The following is a 27,069-nucleotide window of genomic DNA, read 5'->3' as shown; positions in this document are numbered from 1 at the left end:
TCAAAACTGAGTTAGTAAATATGGGTAAGAACTAGATTAAAATATTTTAAGTGTAGGTAGCAAATGCTGGTAAATGACCGAAAAGAGTGAATACAGGACCTTATAAAGTTCTGTATTCAATAATTATCAATTATGTATTATTTAAGGGAATATAGAAAACAAGCAAGTATTCTGATCAGTTGACACTTTGAGATTGAATGTCTTTGATAATTTAACGAATTAGTTTTCATATCGTATATTTGAAATTATAGAGTACTAGCTGAACCCGGCAGACGTTGTCTTGCCTTTGACTATTTATAATTTAAGTACCGTTACGTTTAATTTTCAAGATGATCTCGTTCGCATGGCTCAATCACGTCCAGGTTGAAGTTCGTTCGCTACGCTCACTCACCTTTAGGTTGGAGCTCGTTCGCTACGCTAACTCACCTTTTGGTTGCAAATTAGCTGTTGTCATAAATGTAAAAGAAATAATAGTGCTGCACCCTGTTGGTAATCCTTGTAACTTTAATGCTATTGAACATCATAGAACAGAACCAACTTGTTAAATTGAAACAGCTGTTAAGATTCATTAATTCCATTTCTCATAAGGTTAACATGGGAAACTCCAGAGCCACTGGGGCGGAGCCCTTTTGACGGATCAGCACCAAACTTCACACAAACCTTCCTTGAATAATGCTTAATAATGCCTGAAAGTTTCATTACAATCTGTCGAGCGGTGTCCGAGTTTATTCCTGCCAAACAAACAAACAAACAAATATATATACAAACATCCTCTTTCATACTTATAGATTACATATTTTAGATAATACATATGGATAATGTAAATAATATTAAGTGAGCTGGTCTATAGTAGTCGAGCGCGGGACTTCGGTTATTGTGGTTCCGGGTTCAAATCTTGCCAAATCACCAATGGACTTTTTTAGTTATAAAGCCGCAACCTTTAGGTTTAGCCTAAAGTTATGTGCTAAAATTCCCAGGCTCTTGCCTAGCGTCCTGGGAAAAAATTGAGATAATATTGTGTATACTATTAATTATCCAATATCGTTCGGTAATGTGATAAAAAAGCCAGCTAAGATGAATCCAACACTTAATTATCAAGGCAACATTCAATATGCAGTCTCTGCTGGTGTGTTACAGGGTGAGTGGAGGGAAGACAGTTAACAATTGGATCAAGAGCCAATCGAGTGATTGTACCAGTTGAAACTCAAGCAGTGACCGTGTTCCACTTTGTCAGATGAATCTTTAGCAAGTGTAGTCAGTTGTTTGATCATTTCTTATCAAAAATGTTGTTGATTCAGTTGATATTTTAGTAACTTTCCATTAATAAAAGCCTAATGATCAAGGAAAGCTGGAATATGATTTAGTATTTTGAAGTGATTGCACACACATACACCTAGATACAATTCATACACAGAAATAGAAACGCAGTAAAACTCATAATGGAAAACAAGAGCAGTCATAAAGTACCAAAAATAAAAAGGTGATAAACAAAAAAAGGAATAACAATTTTTGACTTAGAATGGAGAAATCTGATCTTAGTAATGAGTCGGTTTTTAACTTTTATTTTACTGATTAGTGTTGGCAAATTACCGAACTCATTCTTTAAAAGTATAACATTACATCCCAGTTAATTACAGTTCTCAATATAGTAATCTCAAAGGTAATTTGGTGTTAGATATCTTTAAACTTAACAGGAATCGTCTCTAAGTTAATAAATTGCGTTAACTTGTAAGTTAACTAGTCGTAAGTAGACGTAACTTTCAAGTAAACTTGAATATCAAGTTAATACTTACGTCGTAGGAGGGCTTGAATCCCCCGAATCTTCCACAAAAACCCAACTTTTCACAAGACAACAAATTTGACATAAAAGCAAAATCTAATGTAGATCTAAAACCTACCTTTTATTTGAGTAGAGTAAGAAGCTACAAGGGACAAAAACCATTGATGTCAGTGTTTTTTTTTTTTTTTACTTTGCTCTATAGATAGAAATTTTTCTCAACAAGAGTTTGCTAGAAACACTTGTGTTGATAATTTTATCAATGCATCAAAAGCGTCTGGCACATCCCGAAATAAACTCTGGAGGAGTTGTGTATTTTAGAATAATGGGATCTTAAATTGGTGTTTTGGAAATTCTTCGTAGAAAATGAGGCTTAAATATTAAGCTACCCTATTAAAAAATACATCTATTTAAAGGTTTATTGCGGACATTTTCCATCACGATAGTAAAAAAACAATACACAACGTTTCGGGATGTGGAATCTGATCCCGTCCTCAGGTGAAAAAACTTAACTAACACATTACAACTAACAATACACAAACGCTCAACCTAAGTTGAGTTAACCTAAGAGGTTAACTGTAAGACAGGACCATCAGGTCCTAAGTTCGCCTCAATAAAAAAGGATTTTCATTTCATTTAATTTAATTTCATTTAATTTCATTTCATTTAATTTCATTTCATTTCATTTCATTTCATTTCATTTCATTTCATTTCATTTCTAAGTTGGAATACACTACAGAGGGTAGCAGTCAAAAAATATGCACTGTATAGCAGTCAAGTCATGATACAACATGCAAATAATAACCAATCACAAAACACTATAATCTATAAAAGGTGTAAAAGGTGTTGTGTATTGTTTTTTACAATCGTGATGGAAAATGTCCGCATTAAACCTTTGAACAACATTAACTCACCATCACCAACAATGAACTTCAAACAAAGAAATACATTTAGTTATACCCATATTTATAGTAATGTGTATAGTAATGTGTTTAGTGTGTTAATGAGTCGGTGGCTCAGTCGGTAGCGTCGCGGACTTCGGGCCCAAGGCAGCGATGTCGTGGGTTCGGATCCTGGTCACTGCCGATAACATTTTATCAGTACAGTTCACCTTTGTACTGTACCGGCTCACTCCTTGCTTTGCTGTAAACGATCCACGCACGGGCGCTTAGTCTATGTGGACGGGCAAATGCAAGGTTAAAAGAGGCCGCCAACCTCTTAAAAAAAAAAAAAAAAGTGTGTATAGTATGTGTATAGTAATGTGGTAGTGGTGAATGTGTTCTGCAAGGTCATTTGAAAAAGATGTGGTTTACTCTACATTTTGTTAATTTTCTCCCAAAAATGATGTTACATCCTAGAAGGGATGAAGTATTCAACATACTCACTGTCTAAGCCCAACTACATACAACAGTTAAGCTAGATATCCAACCCAGGGAATATTTATTTATTGTATTTTACTAAAGTAAGTGTATAAGTGAGAAAAGACAACAATGTTGTAAGCAATAATGTAAATGCAATCCAACCAGTTTGACTACATGTATTGTAAAAGTATAATTTCAAAATTTGTAGGAAATAATAATAAAAATACACATGTATTACACCACCACCTCCGTTAGAAATAGAGTTAGTCTTTTTAACAACCTTATTCATATTAATAATTTAGTAAAAACAATATGTGTTAAAAATACAGATAATTTAACAGGTAACTATGTTATGGCATAAATAACTTTGATTGTGAAATGCTCATTGCTTTTACTGATTAATTTCATAACAAATCTCCATAACGGTTTATTTAGGGTAATGCAAAATGAACATAATGAAATTTTATAGCAATTAAACATGTCCCAACCTCTTTAAATTGATGGACAATGTATGTAATAATGTTTGAAAGAAAAAATGTAACATCAACATCAAATTAGCACGAGTAACTCAATAAATAAAGCCCCAAGACAGTTTAAAAGTAAGTATACAAACAGAAACCTCAATGTTTACTAACTTGATCCATCGCTAATCCACAACAGCCACCTCCAAGTATTCCAATACCACAGGTACTCCTCGGTCTTGTTGTAGGGAAGGTTCTCCAGAGAGAGGAAGTACACACACACAAGGTAGATGAGATCCGACACCGCCAAGGCTGTGAGGTAGGTATTGGTAGACGAGGACATCCTAGGACGAGTCAACACTACGATAGTCACCAAGTTACCAATCACCCCAAACATGATCACCACAGGTTGTATCACCCTCTGTATCCAGAACCTGGAGTCGTCCCTGAAGGCAAGGGCGTCCCCCAAGGCTCCTTCCAAGGTCTCGTTGAACGTCACGTTCACACCGCACTCCATGTCATGTATCAACACGACGGGACCGCGGCCCCGCACACACTGGCGAGGGGAGGGATCGCACGCTAAAAACAGCTGTTCATTGTTGGCATATGGTTCCCGCTCAGGTACGCGCCAACGGCAGCTCAATTACGGTAATGCGAATTTGGTGGCTGGTAAAGAATGAATTTGCGGCTACGGGTGAATTTATTTATTCAACCCGACATTTATTTTTCACAGGTTAGGTAGAAATGCAATTTGGTGCCTGTATAAATAATAATAAAAATGAACTTATGACTCTACGAATGTAATGATGGTTAATTAAATATTCATTCACATTTTATCATCGAGAAAAATTGTGGGCGTCCCTATTTTTATGTATCTTACAAGAGTGAAATCATTTTCCTCTATTAATTTTTATTACTAAATGAAAGATTTAACGTTATCAAAGATCTTCTCGTTATTTCGATCACTAGCTTTTCCCCAGTAAAAGTTGGATCATTACTGGTTTTTGAACATGTTATAACTTTTTACTGATATTTATTAGTATGGACTTAGATATAATTTAACAAACTCTTATAATAAGAAGAACGTTGTTTTGCTTAAGACAAACCAAACCCAGACGAAAAAATGTTATAACAAATGGCATCTCTTTGAAAATAAACTTTACAGAATACGAAAAGAAAACAAGTTTGCTTAAACAAGTGACCTAAAAAAAGGAAACCACAACTAGTTTCTTGCGAGAAAACCACAACAAGAAAAATAAAAAAATGGTGAAAGTAAAATAAAGTGGGATAGTTCTACTCAAGCGAAGTGTAATAAAGTTTCTTGGAGCTGAGCCACAACTACTTTAAAATCCCCTTCCTCTTGAATCATAATTAGATTTCAACCCGACCTCACCGCACACGGTTGAAGCCGAGAAGAGGGAAACTTAATGAGAATCGAGGGCGGCTGAGAGAAATGAGACATGGCCAACTAACTCTGTGAGATATGAGAAACATGCTGGAGTGCTTATTGTGGACACAACTGAGGACCTGGCATGAAAAAAAATCCTTATGAGTTAAATATGTGAAGCTTTTAATTTCATGTATTTAATCCTCAAGCCTTTAATGCTTTAAGTTCCTTTGTTCATCCTTTTTCCCTTACAACAATCTTATAGCTAATTCCCGACTAATTATTGAAATGGACACATAGTGTGATGGGATCAAACTTTTTCTGGAATTAAATCCACTCTAAAAATAAATATAACTAATTATTTTGGAATGAAAAAATGTGAACAAATAAACGGTACAGTATTAATTAGTAAACCATTATCTTGTCAACAACCCGGATAAGGAGTGGGTAATTGGTTTAACGAATAACGATATATTGTGGGTATAAACATGCAAATTTAAATAACTTTTGAAACAGTGATTTTGTGAGCATTAGAGGTTGTAAAATTTGTTTAGAGTTAGAAAGACCATAAAACACAGTCTTATTTGAAATCGGTAAAGTATCGTTAAGAAAATTAGATTGTTTTGTTTTTTTATGGGTTGAATGCCATTGGGAAATAACCATAAAAATTTAAATTTACCAAAACAATGGATATAACTATATATAGTGTTTGGTAGTCAGTGTCAATGCGTTTAAGGCATTATTATGCACGCAAATTGTGATAAAATACACAATTTGGTTATAAATTAAGGGAGACAGTTTAGCCACATATGAAAAATTCTTAAGGTGCAGATTTTCTATGATTGTTGTCTGTTTTCAATAAATTGTATGATTACCTTTCGTTTCAAAATCGGTTTTGTAAAATAACTGAAATTGCAAATAGGTTCAGAATTTTTTTTATTACTTCTAACTTGTATTTATAAAATAATTTACTTTTACCTGGATTTCAATGCGTCATGTGAGTATAAAAACCATGACTTACTACAACTAGTTGGAGATGTAATAACATAAATATTACTCAAGATTACTCCAGGCATAAAACTATAAATCTACCTTGCTCTCTACTTTTACTAAATGCAATCTTATAATTGTCCTTGTCTTCATTGACTACCTTGTAATGGCAGTTTATGAAAAAAAGATTAAATGTATGTTTAGCGCTGTGTACATTCCATTTAGACGGACATAACATGTCACATTTTGTACATAATTTTAAAACTTAAAATGCGGAGAAGTTAATATACTATGTCACAGTTTTTAGCTCAACGGAGGCTATAAAACCATTTTCAAACTAGTTGTGGCATTCTTTTTATTGATTTGTTAAATATATTATTAAAGTAAAAAGTTTTATATGGATTTTGTTGTAACACACTATACGTTTTCTTTTAGAATATTTAATGACAATTAAAAAAAAACATTGAAATATGAGTATACATGTTTAGATTGTCCAAACGTTGAGAAAAATGATATTTTATTCGACAATGTCAAGAGTTTTTTAACAATGAAAAATTGCTGTTGCTGGAAATAAGAGTGATAAAGCTATCCTGATTTCTTATTTGTATCACAGTTTTTGTGCGCACTAATGCCTTAAAACCTTTGCCAGCGACTACCAAACAACATGTATATTTAATTGGCCACTTGTCAAATTTAATAAGGGGGCATTAGTTGAATTGAGCAATCGACAAAGTGTCCAGCAATCAATGACTGATCTCTTTCGAAACTTTTAACAAAGATTTTATCAACTACTGCATTCTTTGTGTCACGTAACGAATTTTAGTAAGAATTTAAACCCCTTAGAAATGCTTTCTAAACTATATTCCTTTTGTATAACAATATGAGGTCCATAATAGATGAGATTAAAATTTTAGTACTGTACATGTTACTTTACGTCGTCTTCAAACTCTTTCTAAGATATTCAACAATCCAATACTCTAAGATATTCCATAACTTAAAGGAATTTTATAGGAACCATCTAAAAAAGTGTGGATCATTTAGAAAAAAAGAAGAAATGCCCTTTGGCCGTTAAGACGATCAATATTTTATTGTTGATGAGGCAAAAAAACTCCAGATAAATACATACCATGAAAACAGATTTGAACGTAGGCTGTGCATTTTGTAGAATTTCACATGCGCAATGTGTAGAATTTCAAGAGTTTGATGCTGAAGTTAACGTGTTTGTTACAAAAGGTGACAAGTGCAAGATACAAGTGCTGTGTTTCTGTGACGCCATTACCATTACGCTAAGTGCCGATGTTTGAAGTCGGTCTTGTAGTTTAGTGATACTGTAGACGTTTCCTAAAAGCTGAAAGTTTCCTTACTTAACATCGTATCTATTTGTAACACAACTACTGTAACGTTTTGTGCTACTATTACAAACTCCCCAATTCATACAGCTGCATCCCAGCTAAATGTGTGTTTTGCCGTCTAAAACTAATTAAGACAATATGAACACTACACACACAATTAATTTTTGTAAATGTTATTTATTTAACGTAACACAATGTTTAATACTTAGTAATACATAAAGAGTTTTTATCGATTTTAATTATTAGAATGTTTATAGTTAAAAAATGGTTTATGTAATAAAGACAAACAATTTATTTTTGGGTTTATTTGCACTACTATTGAGATTTCTACAGTTAAAGCATCTCACCGCTTCATATTAGCCAATGGTTGACCAAAATCACTACTTTTAAGCCAGTAAGTTAAACGTAATATGTCAAAATAATTTAATAACTACACAAATATATTTTCTAATTTAGTAACTTCTCCAATGAAAATACAATTTTGAAAATTAACTTGTTGAGCGAAAAGCATTAATAATTAGTAATACACTTCCTAGGTGGCAAACATGCTCTGAGCAGCCTAATGGCAATATGATGTGGTTAAAAGTAACCAGATACATTTTGAATACTGTATTATGATTAATGAATAGTGAAGCTTATTTCCCACAATAAATACAATGAAGGATACATGAGTACGAAGAGAAATATAATTGGCTACTTTATTCAGTAGTACAACCAGTTTTTTTTTTTTTATAGTTACAATTTAATATGACACCGTAATCTTAATCTAGCACTTTATAAAAAACATTGTAATAAAACATTTATTGAAGTAACTTAACGATTACCATTTTTATATACTGATTTTATTATACAGCAATTTTATACTGATGAAGAAAATAACAGGCATATGCTTGTAATATTAAATGTTTGAACCCGACACTAACTATGGCTTGAGAGCTATGTCGGGTCGTCTTTTGTTATTTAGTCAAAGTTCAGTAAAGTTGGCAGCTTTTTAATGGTGCAAAACTAAATATTATATTATTATTGGGCTTTTCACCCAATGAAGTACAAAATTCTCGCATAAAGTATTTACTGCCTTAGTAAGCTTTCAGCATGAATATTAGAAAAGAAGCGGTATGGATCATAAACATAAACGATGGACATAACTTGCCGAAATATTCGGGGCTGTTAGTAAGGTTCAATACGTAAATATATTTTTGGGCAATGAGAAACAATACAATGCAGTACCTTAAAATAATAATTCTGAAGAGAATAATAATGCTAGATGAGGATGTTTTTTTACGTTAGCAGAAAATGGAATTAGAATAACAATAAAACAACACAACCCTCTATCTAAAGGAATGTAACAGGGATTGTAGCACTAGCCTAGAGTATTGTAAGTATGTAGTGTTCGCTGGCAAATACTTGAGCACATTCCATTCCATTGAATAGTATAAATGAAATTCCATGTTAATTGGTAGTTAATTCAAAGGATCTTAATTATTACATGTTTCGCTAAATCAGTTTATTTATCTACTCTAAGTTGGTTTGGTAAATCTTACCGGTAAGTTAAAAAAAAAACGTAACGGTTTAACTAATATAGATTAGATCACCTGCTTGCTGTCAAAACTACCCTTGGTGTTTACAAAGACTTCAGCTGTTTTGTGATGGCAAAAATGGAGCATATTTTAAGGTCACAAAATGTCTTGCTATTTTTTCTCATGTGGTTCCATTTAATAAGATTCATCAAGATGTGCTCCATTTTTTACATCACGAAACAGCTGAAGTCGTTGTAAACAAAGTAGCAAGAAATTGTTTCTGGTTGAGCTGAAAAGTCAGTCAGTAAGTTTGATTAATCCAGCTTACCAGTAAGTTTAAAAAGCGTACCGTTTTGAACTTAAACTGACCTACTATTTACTTGGCTCTGCCTATATAACTTTATTTCAGTCAGTAAATGGACATGGTGTTGTATTGACTTATTCAAGATATTTTTATTATTTTATTTTTCACTACATTCATACATGGACGCTTGTGTGACAGCAAAACATTCATTTTAAATTTTCTACTTTAGGAGCAAAACTAGAAATACGAGTTCTGTATAAACAGATGACAGTGAAAGCTAATTTAATAAAAAGTATTACCCCTTTCTTAAATACAAACGACCAATTCTTTAATATTTGTACTAGTTATATGTCTTATATTGCACACATAACATTGGGCCCCAGGGGATTTATTGCAATTAATTGTCAAAACCATAAATTATAATCAAATTTACTATTTAGTTATATCTATTTACTTTAATGATTAAAGAATATTTTGTGGTTTAGTTGAACTACATAAGAATTTCTCCCTGGTGTTGTATGACCTCAGAAAGAAATGTCAGTTTTCTCATATCATAAAGTGATGTAAGGTAGCGCTTAAGACTTTCTGAGGTTGACAACGCTGTTGGCACTTTCCTTTTACTTTTATCACTTGATTCTTTGCTTTAAATTGCCTCACTAAGCTCTATGCAAAAGCCTACAAAGGAAACAAACATTGAAATTAAATTTAATTTCAATCTGCGTAACCTCTTTCCTAGAGTAACATTTTCGTGCAACAGTTATAATACTTCTTTAAGTAGAAATAGAGATTATAATTGATTCAAAATAAGAAATACTCCTACAAAAATTAAATATATTATCGACTATTTCTATGAAAACTTTGAATAATATTCTCTTTTCCGTCCAGACTAAAATATCAGTCACTTTGGTTTCTGGCATTGTTCCAAATAGTTCTAGTTTCTACACCAGGGGCTTGTAGTTTGGGTATACAGTATAACTATCAGCCACGTCTCATTTTTCTTCAATAAAATTAGATTTATTCAATGAAATTTGGGCCAATGGGATTGCTGCAATGTATATTAGATTAATTTGTAGGTTATGGAAAAAAGGTTTATAATAATCCACATATATTAATATGAATAGAATATTTTTTGTGGAATTCCCTTTTTTGGCTGTTTGCCTCTAATTGAAAATGTACGAATATAGCTTCAATTTAATAGCCTGCAAGGGCTTTCTGCGGGGTTAATATAGCTGTTCATCAAGTTTTTATCATGGGTGCAGTTTTGATTGTGTTTATAGAATCAAATGTTTTCTAATAAAATATCACATACGCCACAACATTTTGAGGTTTTATAATTCCACTTTAATCATGAAAAATGTAGATAAACTGTAAAGTGGGCTAGGATGTTTAAAGATTAAAAGGTGTCGTAAATTTGTATTTATTAAAAAAGATTTTAAACGCTCAAGATTGGGAGTATCTCAACAGTAATTTGCATGTACAATTTTATGAGGAAATCTAAAATACTTTTTGTTATTTTAGGTAACAAATAGGCAGTTTTTTTACCAGGCCTATTACGACATAACAAATGTGAGTGTTTTTAACAAATTCCTCATCAGTGAGGAAGCTATTTACCGTAGGTTGCACGGATAAATCTAGTAGACCCATGACCGATTTACTTCATTTTGATTTCCTCCTAGGCCAAAAAGACTGTCTGTATATACTATTATAGAGAACAGGTGATGTCTGTGTGTGTTTGCATGAGCTGAACTTAAAAATTAATGAACCGACTGGCCTAAAATTTGACAAAAATAAAGCTACAGCTTTGAGAATACAATAGAACTATTCCCGCTTTGATATTGACGTAGAACTCTGGCTTTTAAAGTTCTGAGGTGAGACTTTTAAAAGTAAATATTGGTTGGTGTCCATGGCAATAGATAGCAAAAACTGACAATTAAATGTAAACAAACAGAACTGTCAAATGCTTTTGATTTCACAATTTTACAAATTGATTTTAAACTAATTTAATACTGAAATAATATTTTAACTGGAATGAGTCATTGATAAAACATTGTAGCCTATTCATTAAAGGAAATAAGTTTAATTCTCTAACCGTTGCCGTTCTCGGCTACTGTTGTCCCGAATTTTAAGAGAATTAATTTTTAGATTTATTTTGTGGGAACAGTGATAAAATACCTTCGCCGCAACAATCCTATAGACAAAGCGAATTAATATTTACCCGATCATATTTTCACTAAAATTCTCATTAAAAATGTCCAAAATTATACTATTGGCAGGTTTGGAACTGTTGTGATAGCTTTTCGTTTACAGTACAAACTACCATGTTATTCGATTATACTTAAAATCTATCATTAATTTGGATACTGCAACAAGTAGAAGTATATTTTTTGCATCTTATCGTTACCTGGTATAGACAAATTTCGTTTCTAAATTAAATGGTAAATGTGAAACCATATTTTAGGCGTTTTCAAATAACCAACGTTGTCTCTTTTGCATACTGACCCCGTTGCAAGGCACGGGTGTAGCGGCTGGTATATATACATATAAATATACATATACGTAATATAAATATACGTCTAGTAACACAACAACTCGAGTATTTCTTTTACGAGTCTGATAAAATATGATATGAATATAAAGAGCTGGATTAACTTGAATGAGTTCGCAAACAAGCAAGGACAGACCATTGGGACGAGATTTTATAGAGGTTTAAGGGTAAACAAAAATTATAAGGTGTTTTTCTTATACATAAAAAACATCACAATACCAACAATAACCATCATTTAGAGCTAAAAACAAACAGCTTTGTGTACAGTTAAAGATAACGGAGAAAATGTCAAAGAAATATACGCTATGGTTAAGAAATATAAGAATATAAGTTATTCTTATAGAGAAAAAGAAATTTGTTGTTGTATTGTCTGTTTAAAGCTGTATTATGATCAAATGTGGCATGTTTTTTTTAATTTCATACTATACAGCCATTTTATTAAAAACAATTAATTGTTTCCTTCCCCGTGACAGCAAACCTTGCTAGTCTACTTGTTTAATCCATTGTTATTTAAATGGAGAATAAATACGACTTGCGTACGGAAATGTTTTAATTTAAATCGAATGAAACTACAGAAACTGAAATTCGCTAGGCCTGCAGGTCTGCTGTGCCAGATTTATTTGTTTTTATTATTCAACATAGTTGACGTATATTACGATTTTTGTCTAAGGATAACGGTCTTCCTTTATACTACCCAACATCGGCCTTCTGTTGATCGACCAATCACAAAAGAAATCTGGGTCCAAATTGGATGCTACAATGGATTGAACCAGTAACTTTTGGACTTGAGGGCGTGCAGAAAACTTATTTGTGTAACTAGTGAGCAAAGTGGCACTTTGCTGCACACGAGATTAATGTTCGTAGTCTTTCAAACAGGTTTAATCCAAACGTTGAACGAAATGGGAAACCCTGGAACAGCTGATCGTAGTCGTAGTACTTTAAGTGTCAACTTATATTCAAGCCTAATGAAAGCACGTTATTTTGTCTTGTTTGGATGGGATACTGGAGTGCGGAAAAAAAGATTGCGGCAAAAGTAAGTAAATGCAGCTTTCTGTACTATAATCATAGCAAGGAAGCCCACTTTGCCAGGTGACTGTAGGGAAATGTATTTTTCGTCTACCTTGTGAAACCTCCAATCATTTACGTTCATCACAAATACAACTTAACTGACATTTTCACATAGAATCACTTTGTTCTCAGGTTTCTGCAGTTAACAACTTGAAACGATCCATTTTAAGTTATGACGAGACTAAGACAGGACATAAAGGGGTGGCAGAGTCGTCATCACCATTAAGGGTAAGTGCCTACCTCTTTTATTTCAGTCAGGAAATCGTCGTGACGAACAGTTTTTAAGTACTTCTACTAAGTGTGAATGCATTTGCTTTTGTTCGCTTGGTATTCCATCTTAAGATCTAAAGATGCGTTGAAATGCTTTGAAACATTAAAGTTGTATTTGTAATAGTTAAATGGATTTTTCATTAGTTTTATGTTTTGTAGCCTACATTATATTCATACTTCTATATCATCGTTTTGTTTCTAACAATATTTGGCCTTTGTAGCTATATATATTCGTTGTAATGACCCCATTGAAACTTCGTAAAAAATATAAACAAGAATTTTAAATTCATCTTTTACATTCATGTATGTAAAGTTTGTTTAGCAACACCAGGGGGTAACAATAGTTTACCGATCCAAACCTTAACAGTTATAACACGATTTTAACGATATAACAATACTCTCTCATAGAGCTCAAACTCAAATAGCTTTATATACAGTGTCCCGTAACTCTCTGGACACTTGTATATAGCGTTATTCCTTAGGTCAAGACAAACGCATTTCACCATAGGAACATGGGTCTGTGGTGTCTAGTTAACCGACTGTCGGTATTTATGTGTTTCTTACAAAAACGAATAACTCCTAAACGGTTTGAGATACAGCTTTGATATTTTGTAAAAATGTTAATCTTATTAAGATCTATTATCGTTAGAAATTATACTAAAAAATCATTAACTCAAAATGGCGGTCATTTAAAATATTTGATGCAAAATTTCACGAAAACCGTTAACTTTACAAAAAAATTGCAAGATCAAAAAGTTTGTAAATTTTATGTAGCTTTCAATGATACCTTATTTGTTAAGATTGGATAAATAATAATAGGGAAACACTTTTTTGTCTCTTGCAATTTTTTTGTAAAGTTAACGGTTTTCGTGAAATTTGGCATCAAATATTTTAAATGGCCCCCATTTCGAAACGGTTGATGATTTTTTAGTACAATTTCTAACGATAATAGGTCTTAATAAGATTAACATTTTTGCAAAATATCAAAGCTGTATCTCAAACAGTTTAGAAGTTATTCGTTTTTTTTTTGTAAAAAACACATAAATACCGACAGTCGGTAAACTAGACACCACAGACCCATATTCCTATGGTGAAATGTGTTTGTCTTGACCTAAGGAATAACGCTATATAGAAGTGTCCAGAGAGTTACGGGACACTGTGTATAGTGGAATTAAATGATCATTAAGAGTAAAATAATACCTTGGAGCTTTAAAATATGAATAGATTTTGTAAAATTATTAGCTTATATAAGACTTTACAACATCACTATATATGGAGGCACAGCTTAGAGTATCTAAATCTATAAATACCCCAGCCGCAGCAAACCTGCCGACTAAGCGAATTTCCATTTGTCTGAATTGATTTTCAGTTAAATAAATTTTAATAACATTAGGTTTAACGAGTACCTAGGTTTGCTGCTACAAGGAAACTAATAAAGTGTGTTTTTGAGTAAAATATTGATAGCTTAGTAGAAAATAAATAAATTTGCCAAGTTTGATCAAAATATATTCATAAACAAGCAAACTACAACATTTGACAATATTCTCCATAAGAATAACATGGGAATTTTAAATTTACAATTTTTTTAATTTTCTCCGTTACTAATAATCGAACAAAAATACTTTCATATACTAAATTATTTGTTTTTTTAAGCTCTTTAAAAAGGTCTAAAGAGAAATTGGGAAATTTTGTGTTTTGAGGGTCAAAAGTGAGAAAAACCAATTTTTACCCCATAAAACCCCCCGTAAAGCCCCGTTCCCATGGTCCGATCATGCTGGTTCGCGAACTCATTCAAGTTTATCCCGCTTTACACCTTTAAACCAAATTTCATCAAAATCGGACAAAAATTACTCAAGTTATCGCGTTCTGGGGACATCAAAATGAAAAATTAAATCGGTCCCGGGTCTAGGTCTTACCGTGCCACCTACGGTAATAGCTACTTCCCTATAGGGAAATTCGCTAAAATGTTTCAAATTGGTGAAATTCCATTGTACGTTGCTAGTGTCTAAGATAATCTCTTTTTTAGAACCATTTATTAAAATAAAGTCTAAATGACAAGGCCAGATGGGTACAGTTTTGGACATTTTAAAATTGCTATCCAAATCGATACCTTTTGATTCTTAGGAGCACTATAACCACTCAGCTATTCGACGTTTTGAATCTAATTAACACTACAAAAGATGCCATGTTTCATAAGCCAAATAAAGAAACTAACTTTATAAATCCGAAACTTCCCATTTACTAGCCTTATCAACAAGTTCGTGAATGTAAATATAGTAAAGAAAATTACAGAAAATATGTTGACATTGCCCTAAGATACTACCAAAAAGCTGTTACTGATTAGAATCATGATCCTTTATTTTCGTATACTGTATATAATTATTGATTTTTGGCAAGTAGAATAACACAGAACTGAAGCTTCCTGTTGAAATATATAGACATTTTGAGTTATTACAGGAAGAAGGAAGTTAAACTGGCGATGCATAAGGGTACACAAACGAATACATCAAAGAGAATTGTCTACGAAAAGGATCCGCCACCTGGATATAAATATGTAGGCAATTATTTTCCTAGTGTTTTAAATTCAATCTTGCATTTATAGATAATGTGCAACAATTGGCTGGAACTAACAAACTGAATTTGTAGCGATCTAATTTATAAAAATATAAGTTATAAATAAAAGAAAAGCCAAAAGTTTAGTAAATACTTATCGCGTTTTAAGATTTAATTTAAGCTACAGTGTTTTGATAAAGTGTATTCATTCAATGGACGAAAATACGGTTCACCGATCTTTTTGGATAATGTAGGATCCAGTTTTTTTATTGCGTTCAATAGGGGTTTTGACAAGTAACAATAAAATGTATGCTTCTTAGTATTCGGTATCAAAATTCGGCCAACCCTTGTTTACAAAATGATTAATGTCCTTTGATTTCCCTTGCATTTCCTTCCTGTCAGTTTTACTTGAGTCATGCTACCGCCCTAAATATTATGGAAAATTTAACACATTTATGAAATGTAGTGTTAAGGATTTTATATGAATATATTACATATCTTCTAACAAAATTCCTTATTTTTAAATTGATCAGGGCAAGGTTTTGATGTAGGTATGTTCAGTTAATTATGTACCAGAATAATTAATTGTTTACACAGATTTTTCAAAGAGGAATATGGTAAAATATATTTCCGGGAAAAGTGTTGAAGTGACAATTTAATAAACGAGTGGCGATATCTCAAGAGACATGAGGGTTATTCTGATCCTGTGTAAATTGAATTCCGTTCGTTGATTGGCTACTGGGAATCGCATGTTTAATCAACTTAACCTAACTGACTCGCCGTATCTAACAGTAAACATGCTTCTCTAACACATAAGTTGACACTGTTCTAAGATACTGCCAAAAAGCTACATCTTGTTTACTGATTTTAAATAATCCTCTGTTTTAAGAACACGTATACTGTATATAATTATTGATTTCAGGCATGCAGAATAACACGGAACTGACGCTTTCTGTTGAAATATAGAGACATTTTGAACTATTACAAGAAGAAGGAAGTTAATCTGACGATGGAACTTTACGGGGTTTCTCAATAGTTACTAGCACAGACAATACAAACCCAGACGTATCATTAAAGTATTATATTGTCTGTGGTTACTAGTCTCCGTTTAAGAGTACTTTAAATGGAAAAATAACTACTTGAATATTAAACTTGTTTATTCTTTAAATTAATTTCTTCATTTCTTAATTTAGATCTCTTTATCTATTCATCTATTCATTTATTCACCTATTCACCTATTCACCTATTCACCTATTCACCTATTAACCTATTCACCTATTCACCTATTCATCCATTCATCTATTCATCTATTCATCTATTCATCCATTCATCCATTCATCCATTCATCCATTCAACCATTCATCCATTTACCTATTCACCTATTCACCGATTCACCTTTTCACCTATTCACTTATTCACCTATTCATCTATTCACCTATTCACCTATTCATCTATTCGCCTATTAATCTATTCATCTATTCATCTATTCATCTATTCATCTATTCATCTATTCATCTATTCATCTAGTCATCTATTCATCTATTCATCTATTCATCTATTCATCTATTCATCTATTCATCTATTCATCTATTCATCTATTCATCTATTCATCTATTCATCTATTCATCTATTCATCTATTCATCTATTCATCTATTCATCTATTCATCTATTCATCTATTCATCTATTCATCTATTCATCTATTCATCTATTCATCTATTCATCTATTCATCTATTCATCTATTCATCTATTCATCTATTCATCTATTTATCTATTCATCTATTCATTTGATCATCTATTTATTATTTAATAACATATAAGCTGTCACAATAACACACACTTTTCTACAAGCACTTTTCTACCAAATATCTCATTTGAACATCATACTGACTCGTACCAATGATATTCCTTCTTTTCACAGGCACTTGTCATTGAACTGCGTAATTCCATCAAAGAGTATTCATTAGTGAAAGTTAACGCAGCAAAGCCAACACACGCACCAATTAACCCTTGCCACATTGAAATAATTGATATAAACTTGCTTATAAACTTTTATCAATATGATATTTACAATTTAATATAAATAAACTTTAGGATAATAAGGTTTGCTGAAGTATACAGTTATAAATGATTCAAATGCTTAATCCATAACAGGCTCGCCTAATGATCGTTTGGATCTTAAGGTTTAAAAAATTACATAGATGTGAAAACTTAAAGCTGAAAACTGACATAGATGATTTTTTTTATTGCCTTGTCAGTTATGTAAACTATTGTTTGTCAAATCTTTGACTCACTAAAATAATTAATTAACTTTGCCATTGTTTAATGTTCTACTCTAATTTTAGGCAGTTAATGCAATTAACTATCATACAAATCAACTAAACCATTTTATTGAAGTTAAAAAAATTCAAATATAATATATGACTTAGATTTATATTCATAACAATAATTGGATTTGGTTAAAAACAGAGTTTTCATCCCTCCATACAGAAAAACACAAGTTTTTAATGTATAGTTTAAAATGTATGCTCACTTGTATGCTCACTAGTGTCCCTTAATTATTAATGTGAATAACTTAAACTATCTATCTTTCAACAGTTAAATAACATAAATTTAAACAAAAATAAGCATAAGCTAGTTTTGATATGATCTTGGGTGTGTGTTTGCTGTGCAAAAAACATAACATTGGTCTACTTATTACGTTGTTTTGTAGGTTTATAGCATCTTACTGGCTATATTTATATGAATATAAATATATTTCAATATTTATATGAAAATAATGTTTTTTAGGAAACGCTATAGTTTAGGTTACTGGAGTCTGTTATTGTTTATTGAATACATTTTATGTCCTGATGAAAAGTACTGTTCCCATCATGTAACAGAGTGCGATTTTCCAGCAATAGCTCCAATTATAAACGCTTTCGGCTCCGCAACGTACGTGAAAATAACTCCTTGCTTCACTTGTGAAATTTTGTGTTTCTGTGTTTGGATTTGCCTAACACATGAAACTTGAGTCCACATTGGAAAATTCAATTTTCGGTATTAAATATGTTTTTTGTTGTTGGGGTAATTTTTTTTGTTATTTCCTTTCAGTAGTATGGTGTTGTTTTGAAGTGGTTCTATCTGTTTTTCTGTGTGTAATGTACTTGAGGGCCCATGAGCCGTATTGGAGTTGTGTATGATAGAAACCACACCAATAGTGCGTTTTTGTGAAATTTGACACGTAGTTACCAAACCATGGAGGATTTTAAGTTTTTTACATTAGTTTATTTTGAACTTAAATCAAAACGGACAAGTGTTTAATTGTATGTGTTCATTGGCACCTATATTTCTACCCCCTGTGAACTTCGAAATGTATACCTTTTAAAAAATATTAAATATTGAACATTAAAATTAACAAAATAATATACTGTATAGATAAAATTATGTAACGGTTTAATGGTTGAGTAGAGTATGGGTAATTTTTATTTATTAGGTATTCCATTGTTATCAAGGAGTTACCTAAGACGCCGACGCGTTTATATAACCAATATATAACGTATATATCGGGTGGCCTTAAAAATAGGGACAATTTTAAAATGTAATTACTCAGCTGCTATAACAGCTGGGGAGTTCGTTGTTGTGGCAAATTAATGTTTATTTGATGCCATTTGGTGTATTTTTACTATGGACCATCAATGTTTGCCGCAACATCGTGCCTTTGTCATAGAGACTTATTTCAAGAGTAATTTGTCTATCATATTTACTCGACGTCAGTTATATGTTCACTTCAATGTTGGCCGTAATGGTGCACCCCACACCGAAACACCACTCAAAGATGGGTAAGCGATTTACTGAACACAGCTTCTGTACTCAAAATTAAAACTATGCAAATTCAAATGCAATGTTCTGCAAACGGATGACTTTAGGACGCTCGACGCTTAGGACGCAGCACACTAGCGCGAACCATTTCAACGTCCGTACAGTCCGAGGTGTCCCACTAGGTTGGATTTTGAGTGCAAGAGACGTGTTCAGTAAATTACTTACCCAACTTTGAATAGTTTTTTCTGTTTGGGGTTGCACCATTACGACCAACATTGAAGTGAAAACGACATTGACGTTGAGTAGAAATGATGGACAAATTATTTAAAAAAAATCTCTAGGACAAAGGCACGATGTTGCGGTAACCACTTATGATTTATAGTAACTATACACTAAATGACATCAAATAAACATTCATTTGCCGCATCAATGTACTCTCCAGCCTTTATAATAACTGAGTAATAGAATTTTCAAATTGTCCCTGTTTTATTGGGCTACCCCGTATAACCAATTATATATCCTAAAGAGCTTTTGCAGGAGATTTTTGAACACATGTCAGTATTGCATAGACTATGGTATAACTCGGATGAAAACTCTTAAACGTGTGATAAATCAAAATTCGTTTGAAAAAAATACAATTTTTACGTTGGTATAAGCTCTAATTTATGAAATTGCGTTATTTAGAATAATGCTGTATAATTTAGTATTTTTTTTTTGTTGAAATTTGATAAATAACACTGTAAAATGTGTTCATTTTATCATTTATTTGTAATTTATTTAATATTTAAAACTTAACAAAATATCTATTTAGTTAGTAAAAATTTTCTAAAGGGTTTTATTAGTCTAACGAACAAGCTAAACGCTAAAAAACATATACAGTATACAGGTTTATATTTGTCGGTAGTTTGTGTGATATTTTGTATCCATGTAAGTGCAATTAGTATTTCAAACACGAACGCAACCATTAAAAAAAACTTAACATAGGAAGAACATTTAAAATGCTATTATACAATATTTAGAATGATACAATCCTAACTAAAAACATTCAAACGGATGCATAAAATACTGGTAATTGGAGGTTTACTGTATATATTGAAATAAACATTTAAACAATTGTAAAATCTTATACCAAAGAGGGCCTAAATAAAGCATTATATGTAAATATGAATTTGAACAAATTGTGTCTTTGTCCTCTGGGGACATCAAAATGAAATATTAAACCCGTCCAGGGTCTAGGCCTTACCATGAGGCCTACAGTAATAGCTTATACCAAATGAGGGAAATTTTCTAAACGAAACAAATAAATGAAGCGGATATATTGTAAACAGAAGAAATGGATAACGTGCCCAGAATGCCAGAATGTGTTGGGTAGATATGATACTGTTGCGGTTATAAGATCTGGTCAGTGTAGAAGGTGGGTGTAGAAGGCTAAGTGTAACTGCGTTGCAACATGGACTGGTTGATGTCTTACAACACTGTTGAGCTTTGGATCTTTTATTACTAAACATTTGTAAATAAACTCGTGTTTTGTAAAAAAACATTGTAATGTTAATTAAAACTGGGTCAGCTGTAACTAAAATAACGTTTTGTAATTATTTCTTTATTTTCATTTCACTCTTACAATTACAAATTACAACATGTTACAATTAAATTGTATTAATATTTATCCACATTTCAATAAGTTATATTAATGGTACTATATGCAATTTGCATACAAATTAATTGTACACTTGTATTCATTTTCTTCAATATAAAATTGAAATATTGGGTTAGTCTGGAAGGAATTTATTTTAATTAACTTTCTTATTTCACGCTTAGGTGTTAATTGCACAATTATTTCAGGTTTCAAAACTATTAATATTTAAGACAACAGTTTTTATGTAACATATTTTAATCCAAAAACATAAACAGTACTCATGCGGACACTAATAACTGTATTGTAAGGAATATAAAAAGGTTTAAAACTCTTTTTTCGAGACTTTTCAAAATAAAGCCTTGCATAATATTGAGTATTTAAATTCCAAAGTCGTGGGTTCAAATACTGCCAATCACTTATGTGACTACGAACTCAGCTTAGTAGTAAGTCAACAAAAAGAACTTTCTCTGAATTGGAGAAAATTCTACAGTCAATACTAATCAACACAATTGAGACTGAACATAACATTGAACGGACAAAACGTTTAATCTATTGAAATTTGTTTACGTGGAGTATCTGCAATTAATTATAATTTCTTCCAATCGAATTCCATTGACAACAAAATTTGTAAATAATATCTTTGATTAGCTGCTAAATACGTAAGGCTCTCTTGAGTGAGGATGGATAAAGTAAGAACAGGTGGGGTAGGAATGGCCTAAAAATTGTAATATAGTACAACAATACTATTAAAGTCAATAATCTTGCACTAAATAATCAGATCATTTAAGCACCAATAAGTAAGACAATCCCCAAATTCCTCTAAAGACTGTAAAAGAGGCGAAGAGAACCCATAAATGCTTGGATGGTTTCACTATCCTAGAGATTTAAAGGCTTTCTTGCCAAGGAGCCTTAGCCTGTTTATTACCTGTTAAATTTAAAGGAGTTTGAAAAAACTCTAATAGTCTATTTTTACATTTTATAATTCAAATAAATGATTTTATTTTTATAAATTTCAACTGGTACGGTGATCTGTTAGGCTCGGTTATGATCATATTATTTCCATAGCTTTAGATTTGATGGTATTATATAAAAAAACTGACATAGTAAAAAATCATCGTTCTTTCTACACAAACAAACAATAACTAGCTTACCTGACTTGCCCGAAACACTTATTATCCTATCCTAAACCTAACCTTCAAAGGTATTAACGTGTATAAGATTAGGTACAAGAGGTGTTACAACGGCGTTGTATTTTAACAAGTAAATTACAATCGGCCCGATGACAATTACTAGGAATTAATCTTTGTTTTATAAGAATTTACCATCTAGATGACCATCCAAACTCCATTTAAAACTCTTTTTTCGAGACCTTTCAAAATAAAGGCTTGCATAATATTGAGTTTTTTCAAATTCCAAAGTCGTGGGTTCAAATACTGCAAATCACTAATGTGACTACAAACTCAGTCTAGATACACCAATAACATTTGCAAGAAAAATTTTAGTTTATAATATATGTTTTTATTAAATATAAAATATCTGTTTGTTTGAAAAAAAAATCTTTAAGTTTGGAGTTCCCAAGTAGAATTCAAAGCATGTGCGACGGAAATGGACCAATCAATTGATTACCTAAATTATTCAGGGCAATTGACAATTGATGTAAACAGTTCGATTTAGTTTGTAATGAAGTCAATATAACAGTTAATCGAATCTCTTACCCACCCCAGCAGCAGCTCAAGAGACAATTTGTAATTCCGTCAGCCTTAGTCTGTTGGATTTCTATGAAATATTGGGTAGAGAAGAAAATGTTCAAAAAATCTAGATTTTTTTACAATTGAAATTAATATTCACTATAATATGAAAGGTAATATTATAATGACAAACATGCAAATGAACGCTATAGAATTATTCCAAAGGGATAAATAACTTCTTGATCAGCATTGTACGTGTTATTAAATTTACCGAAAGTAAATAAAAGAAACGTTTTATAACACTTAAAACATATATTTACTCTTATACTGTTACTCACAAGACGGTAAATATACAAAAATGATGGTAAGTAGTGATTGATTTTGATTGAAGACTCCAATCATCATCAGACCCAATAGGCGAAAGTTGGGTATCCAATCATCTGATGATGATTGGAGTGTCCAATCGAAATCGATTACCACTTTCCATCTTTTTCGTGTATTTACCGTCTTGTGAGTAACAGTATAAGCGCAAATATATGTTTTAAGTGTTATAACGTTTCTTTTATTTACTTTCCGTAAAAGGGATAATGCCGATATTTTATAAAATATTTAAATAAGTACCAAGCACTATTTTCCTGTTTGATTCCTTGTGTTGCGTCCCGAGTACGATGGCAACCTCATATTTGCTTTGAAAAGAAGATTCTCAGTTACGGTAGTTTTTTTTAAATTATTTTAAAAAGTTTTGTCGCATTATCTGTAATAATTCAAAAACAGGAATTAGATTAACTGACTTTTCGAGGGCCCCGTATATGTTATTTACTTCTATATTAAGTATTTTATTATTACAATGGTCGTCAATCATTAAAGCCAATATATAAATAAAGTAGTGTAGGAAGCAAATATTAAAACAACAATGTGTTTTATACTCATTTTACCATGGCAGTCAATCATAGGGTGTTTATTTTCGAGTTAACTTCTGAATCTACGGCATCATAAATATTGATTAGACATAAATATATAAATAAATAAATAAATAATAAAAATAAAAAAATTATAAACAAATTAAAATAAAATAAAATATAAATATATGTAGATATAAATATATATATTAATATTGGCTATTTCTGGCCATCGACCTTACATAATAGAATTGAAATTATATATCTCGATACCAAACCAAAAACTTTATACGTATATTTAAGGTAATATTTCTAGCTACCAAAGAAATATTAATATTGTTAATATAACATTTGTATCTTCTATGTAGATTTAGAAGCTAAATTAAATGTTATCTAGCCAAACCTGATGAGACAATCGTTTTAGGTAGCTTAGTTTAAATATATAAAAGATATAATCAAATTCTCTCTTCCGTTAGCATATCATGCGTATAATTTTATATTTTTTTACATAAAATCAAGAGAAAAAATTTGAAGCTGTTTGCAATGAGTAGAGTATGTCTGCACTTTATGTTTACTATAATTATTTAAAGTAATATATTTATTTATATTTATCTTTTTTGTATCAATCGTTAGAAAACCATTTGTATTTGTATTTTTATAGTTTTGATTTCAATTTACAGTCGAATGTGAACCTGTGATCGTTGGAGTGTGTAATACCTTCAAAGCTTGTTCGTTAGTGAAAATACAGCAAAACAGAACACAAGAACCAACACACACTCACTCCTATCTTGGTATTAATTATTTTAGAGGTTATGCATTTCCTCCACTCTGAGGGCTATTTTTGATTTCTCTGATTTTACTCTAGGTAGGCAACTGCCAAAACCCTACTCATTCTTCTATCTAACAATGCATTTTCGTTAAAAAAAACATTTGCTTGACCAAACAATTGCTATCCGGTTTCATAATATACCTCAGGATCTACCATTTAACATTTGAAAGCATGTTAAGTTTAAAAAAATCTAGAATAATTTAAGTAAACATATTTCTACAGATTATATAATGCAATCCTAAATCAGCCTTAAAACCTCAGATACGTCTAATACGAGATGTTTCCTGTAGATTGTTTAGCTGAGCACACTGATCACTACAATTTGAAGTATTGCTCTAAGCAGAAAAAATAACAACATTCGGAAATCCTGAGCTGAAGTTTCTCAACTTGAGGCTACAAATTTCTTCAAATAACATCCCAAACAAACATGGGGAATCTAAAAGGTCAAATAAGTAGTAAACCATTTACGTCTTATATTAGTTACAACTTTTAATCATGCTTTAAGCAATCTAATGGTATTGTTAAATATGCTAATACAACCATACAAATATTTGTTAGGATTATTATCATAAACACCATTGTCGAAATTGCGAATTCCGCCAGCCGTAATAAAAAGTTGAGATTGGCAGTAAACGCTAGGCTGGTCTTACTATCAAAGGGCTTTTAAAGCTTCTGTAGAAAGGCCATTGAGCTCTTCGTTTACTGTCTGTTTATTTTTAGGGGTTGTCAGTAAAATATATATATTTTTTTTAATTTCACCAACAATTTGTGATTAGTTTGACAGCTTTGAAACCTGTTTCTTACAAAAATTTGATTTTTTTAACAGGTAAACAAAAGTATACATTTATAGTATAGAAAAAATATTTTGATCACCAAAATGCACCAATACGATACAACTTACGTTTAATAGCTACCGAAAGTTACGCAGATGCTATGGTAATAGTAAGTCTCCGAAGTGGAGTTTGCTAAGTACTGGGCAAGTTATAATCTAAATGCCAATGCCATTAGAGAAGATTATTGCTTAGAATCCCATTAACATGAATGAAAATTACTCCACAGGTAAGTAGTTTAGGATGTTGGTGTTAAATTGATTGGGGACAAAACTTGGTCAAGTAGTTTAGCCATTAATGTATTTATCATTTGACAAGATTGATCTTAGCAAATGATACAGTAAATTGTAACTTAGGTAGAATAACTAAAATAAATATTCTCAGTAGAGTAAATTGGGGTAGCTTTCCAGTTGCTGGATAAAGAATTGTATTTTAATAGTATCTTTTATTTTAGTACCATGACGAAATAGCTATTATATTTTTTTACTATTCATGTTTTAAGATAAAAAGGTTTTTTGAAAAATACATTTTTAAGGTTGAAATTACTATTCAAAATGTACATTACAGTCATTTAACCATAATACTAACAAGTATTATTGTGCTGTATAAAAATATCTATATATCTATGTTCTATCTATATCTATGCTATTATAAAATTGATGTGGTGTCTGTCTGGGCATAGTCATGACTAAACTACTAAACCAATTCAGCCAAAATTAAGCAAAAATATGCCCACATATCTAAAAATGTCATAGGCCTGTTCACTTCCCTGAGTTCCTCTCGCGCTACGCCCCTTGGATGTCCAAAGTTTTGAGGTGAGGTTTTCAAAAGTAAATGTTAATTGGTCTCCATAAAAGCATGGCAATATTCACAATGTTTACCTTTGCATAGACATTTAAATGTAAACAATTAGAACTGCAAAATACTCATTTCACAATTTCATACAGCTGATCCAATAAAGTTAAACATATTTTAGACAACTATATGCTAGGATTATTTAATTTAAACCTGAAGATGAATTATTTATTCAAAATCTATTTCAATAATTATGAAACTGATTTTTCTTTCCGTTGCGAGCCACGGGTATAGCAGCTAGTACATAATATAATAATATCATAATTAAATATATATATCTATATATATTTAAGCATATATGCCATACCACTATCTTGTATTTTATACGAATATTCAAAATATCGTAGTTTTTTATGGTAAACAGCACACCCTTAATTGTATATCGTGGCTCTCAAAATTACGCTCAAGATTGACAAAAAGTGAAAGAAAAGTTTCTTAATGAAGCGAAGAAAAATAAAAGTCTTAATAGATCTTACGTCTCAACCAGTTACTCTTTATTCTTGGGTTGACCTTAAAAAGGAATTTTACCATAGCCTAGGATCTCATTTGTGATTATATTAATTCAAATAAGTGGACAATTGTGTTAAATTGTATTTCTACCCCTATGTCACAATTAAAAACTGCAAATAGCGTTGTTAAAGCTACCAAATTAAAGTTTAAGTAATTAGATATGAAAGTGTCAACAAGGAATAAAAACGTAAAATGTAATCTCTGATGGCAACAAAAGAAACTCAATCAGAAATATCTGTTTTGGGTGTTTATTTATGTTTTTCATAATTTGAAACTAAACTGTAATTATATGCTATAGATGAAATATTACTTTATACCAGAATACTAAGAGTAGTTAATACAATTATGTGAGGTTTAATGGTCTAGTAGTGCGAGTGCTGCACCCCTGTTCTGGGGGATCGAGTTCAAGTCCAACCTATCACTAATAGTGTTTAGC

At 31.5% G+C, this 27,069-nt stretch overlaps 1 protein-coding gene across 2 annotated transcripts in view; it reads right to left on the bottom strand.

Annotated features, from left to right (window-relative positions):
• Window positions 1-27,069, bottom strand: part of LOC128988908 (FMRFamide receptor-like) — a 325,276-nt gene that overhangs the window by 151,268 nt on the left and 146,939 nt on the right. Inside the window, exon 1 of one of the 2 annotated variants that reach the window (XM_054410678.1) lies at window positions 3,774-4,137. The exons of the other annotated variant lie outside the window; for it this stretch is intronic. Coding sequence (XP_054266653.1) covers window positions 3,774-4,116 — 343 coding nt within the window. The 5' untranslated portion in view covers window positions 4,117-4,137. Of the gene's footprint in view, window positions 1-3,773; window positions 4,138-27,069 lie in introns of those variants that run through there. 2 annotated transcript variants of the gene reach the window in all.

This window comes from Macrosteles quadrilineatus, unplaced genomic scaffold (genome assembly GCF_028750875.1).
Source record: "Macrosteles quadrilineatus isolate MER2022 unplaced genomic scaffold, UCM_ALF_1.0 Scaffold_3__2_contigs__length_128488019, whole genome shotgun sequence".
NCBI classification, from domain to species: domain Eukaryota; kingdom Metazoa; phylum Arthropoda; class Insecta; order Hemiptera; family Cicadellidae; genus Macrosteles; species Macrosteles quadrilineatus.
Note: the sequence above shows the minus strand (reverse complement) of the source record. Positions and strands in the feature narration are given on the sequence as shown.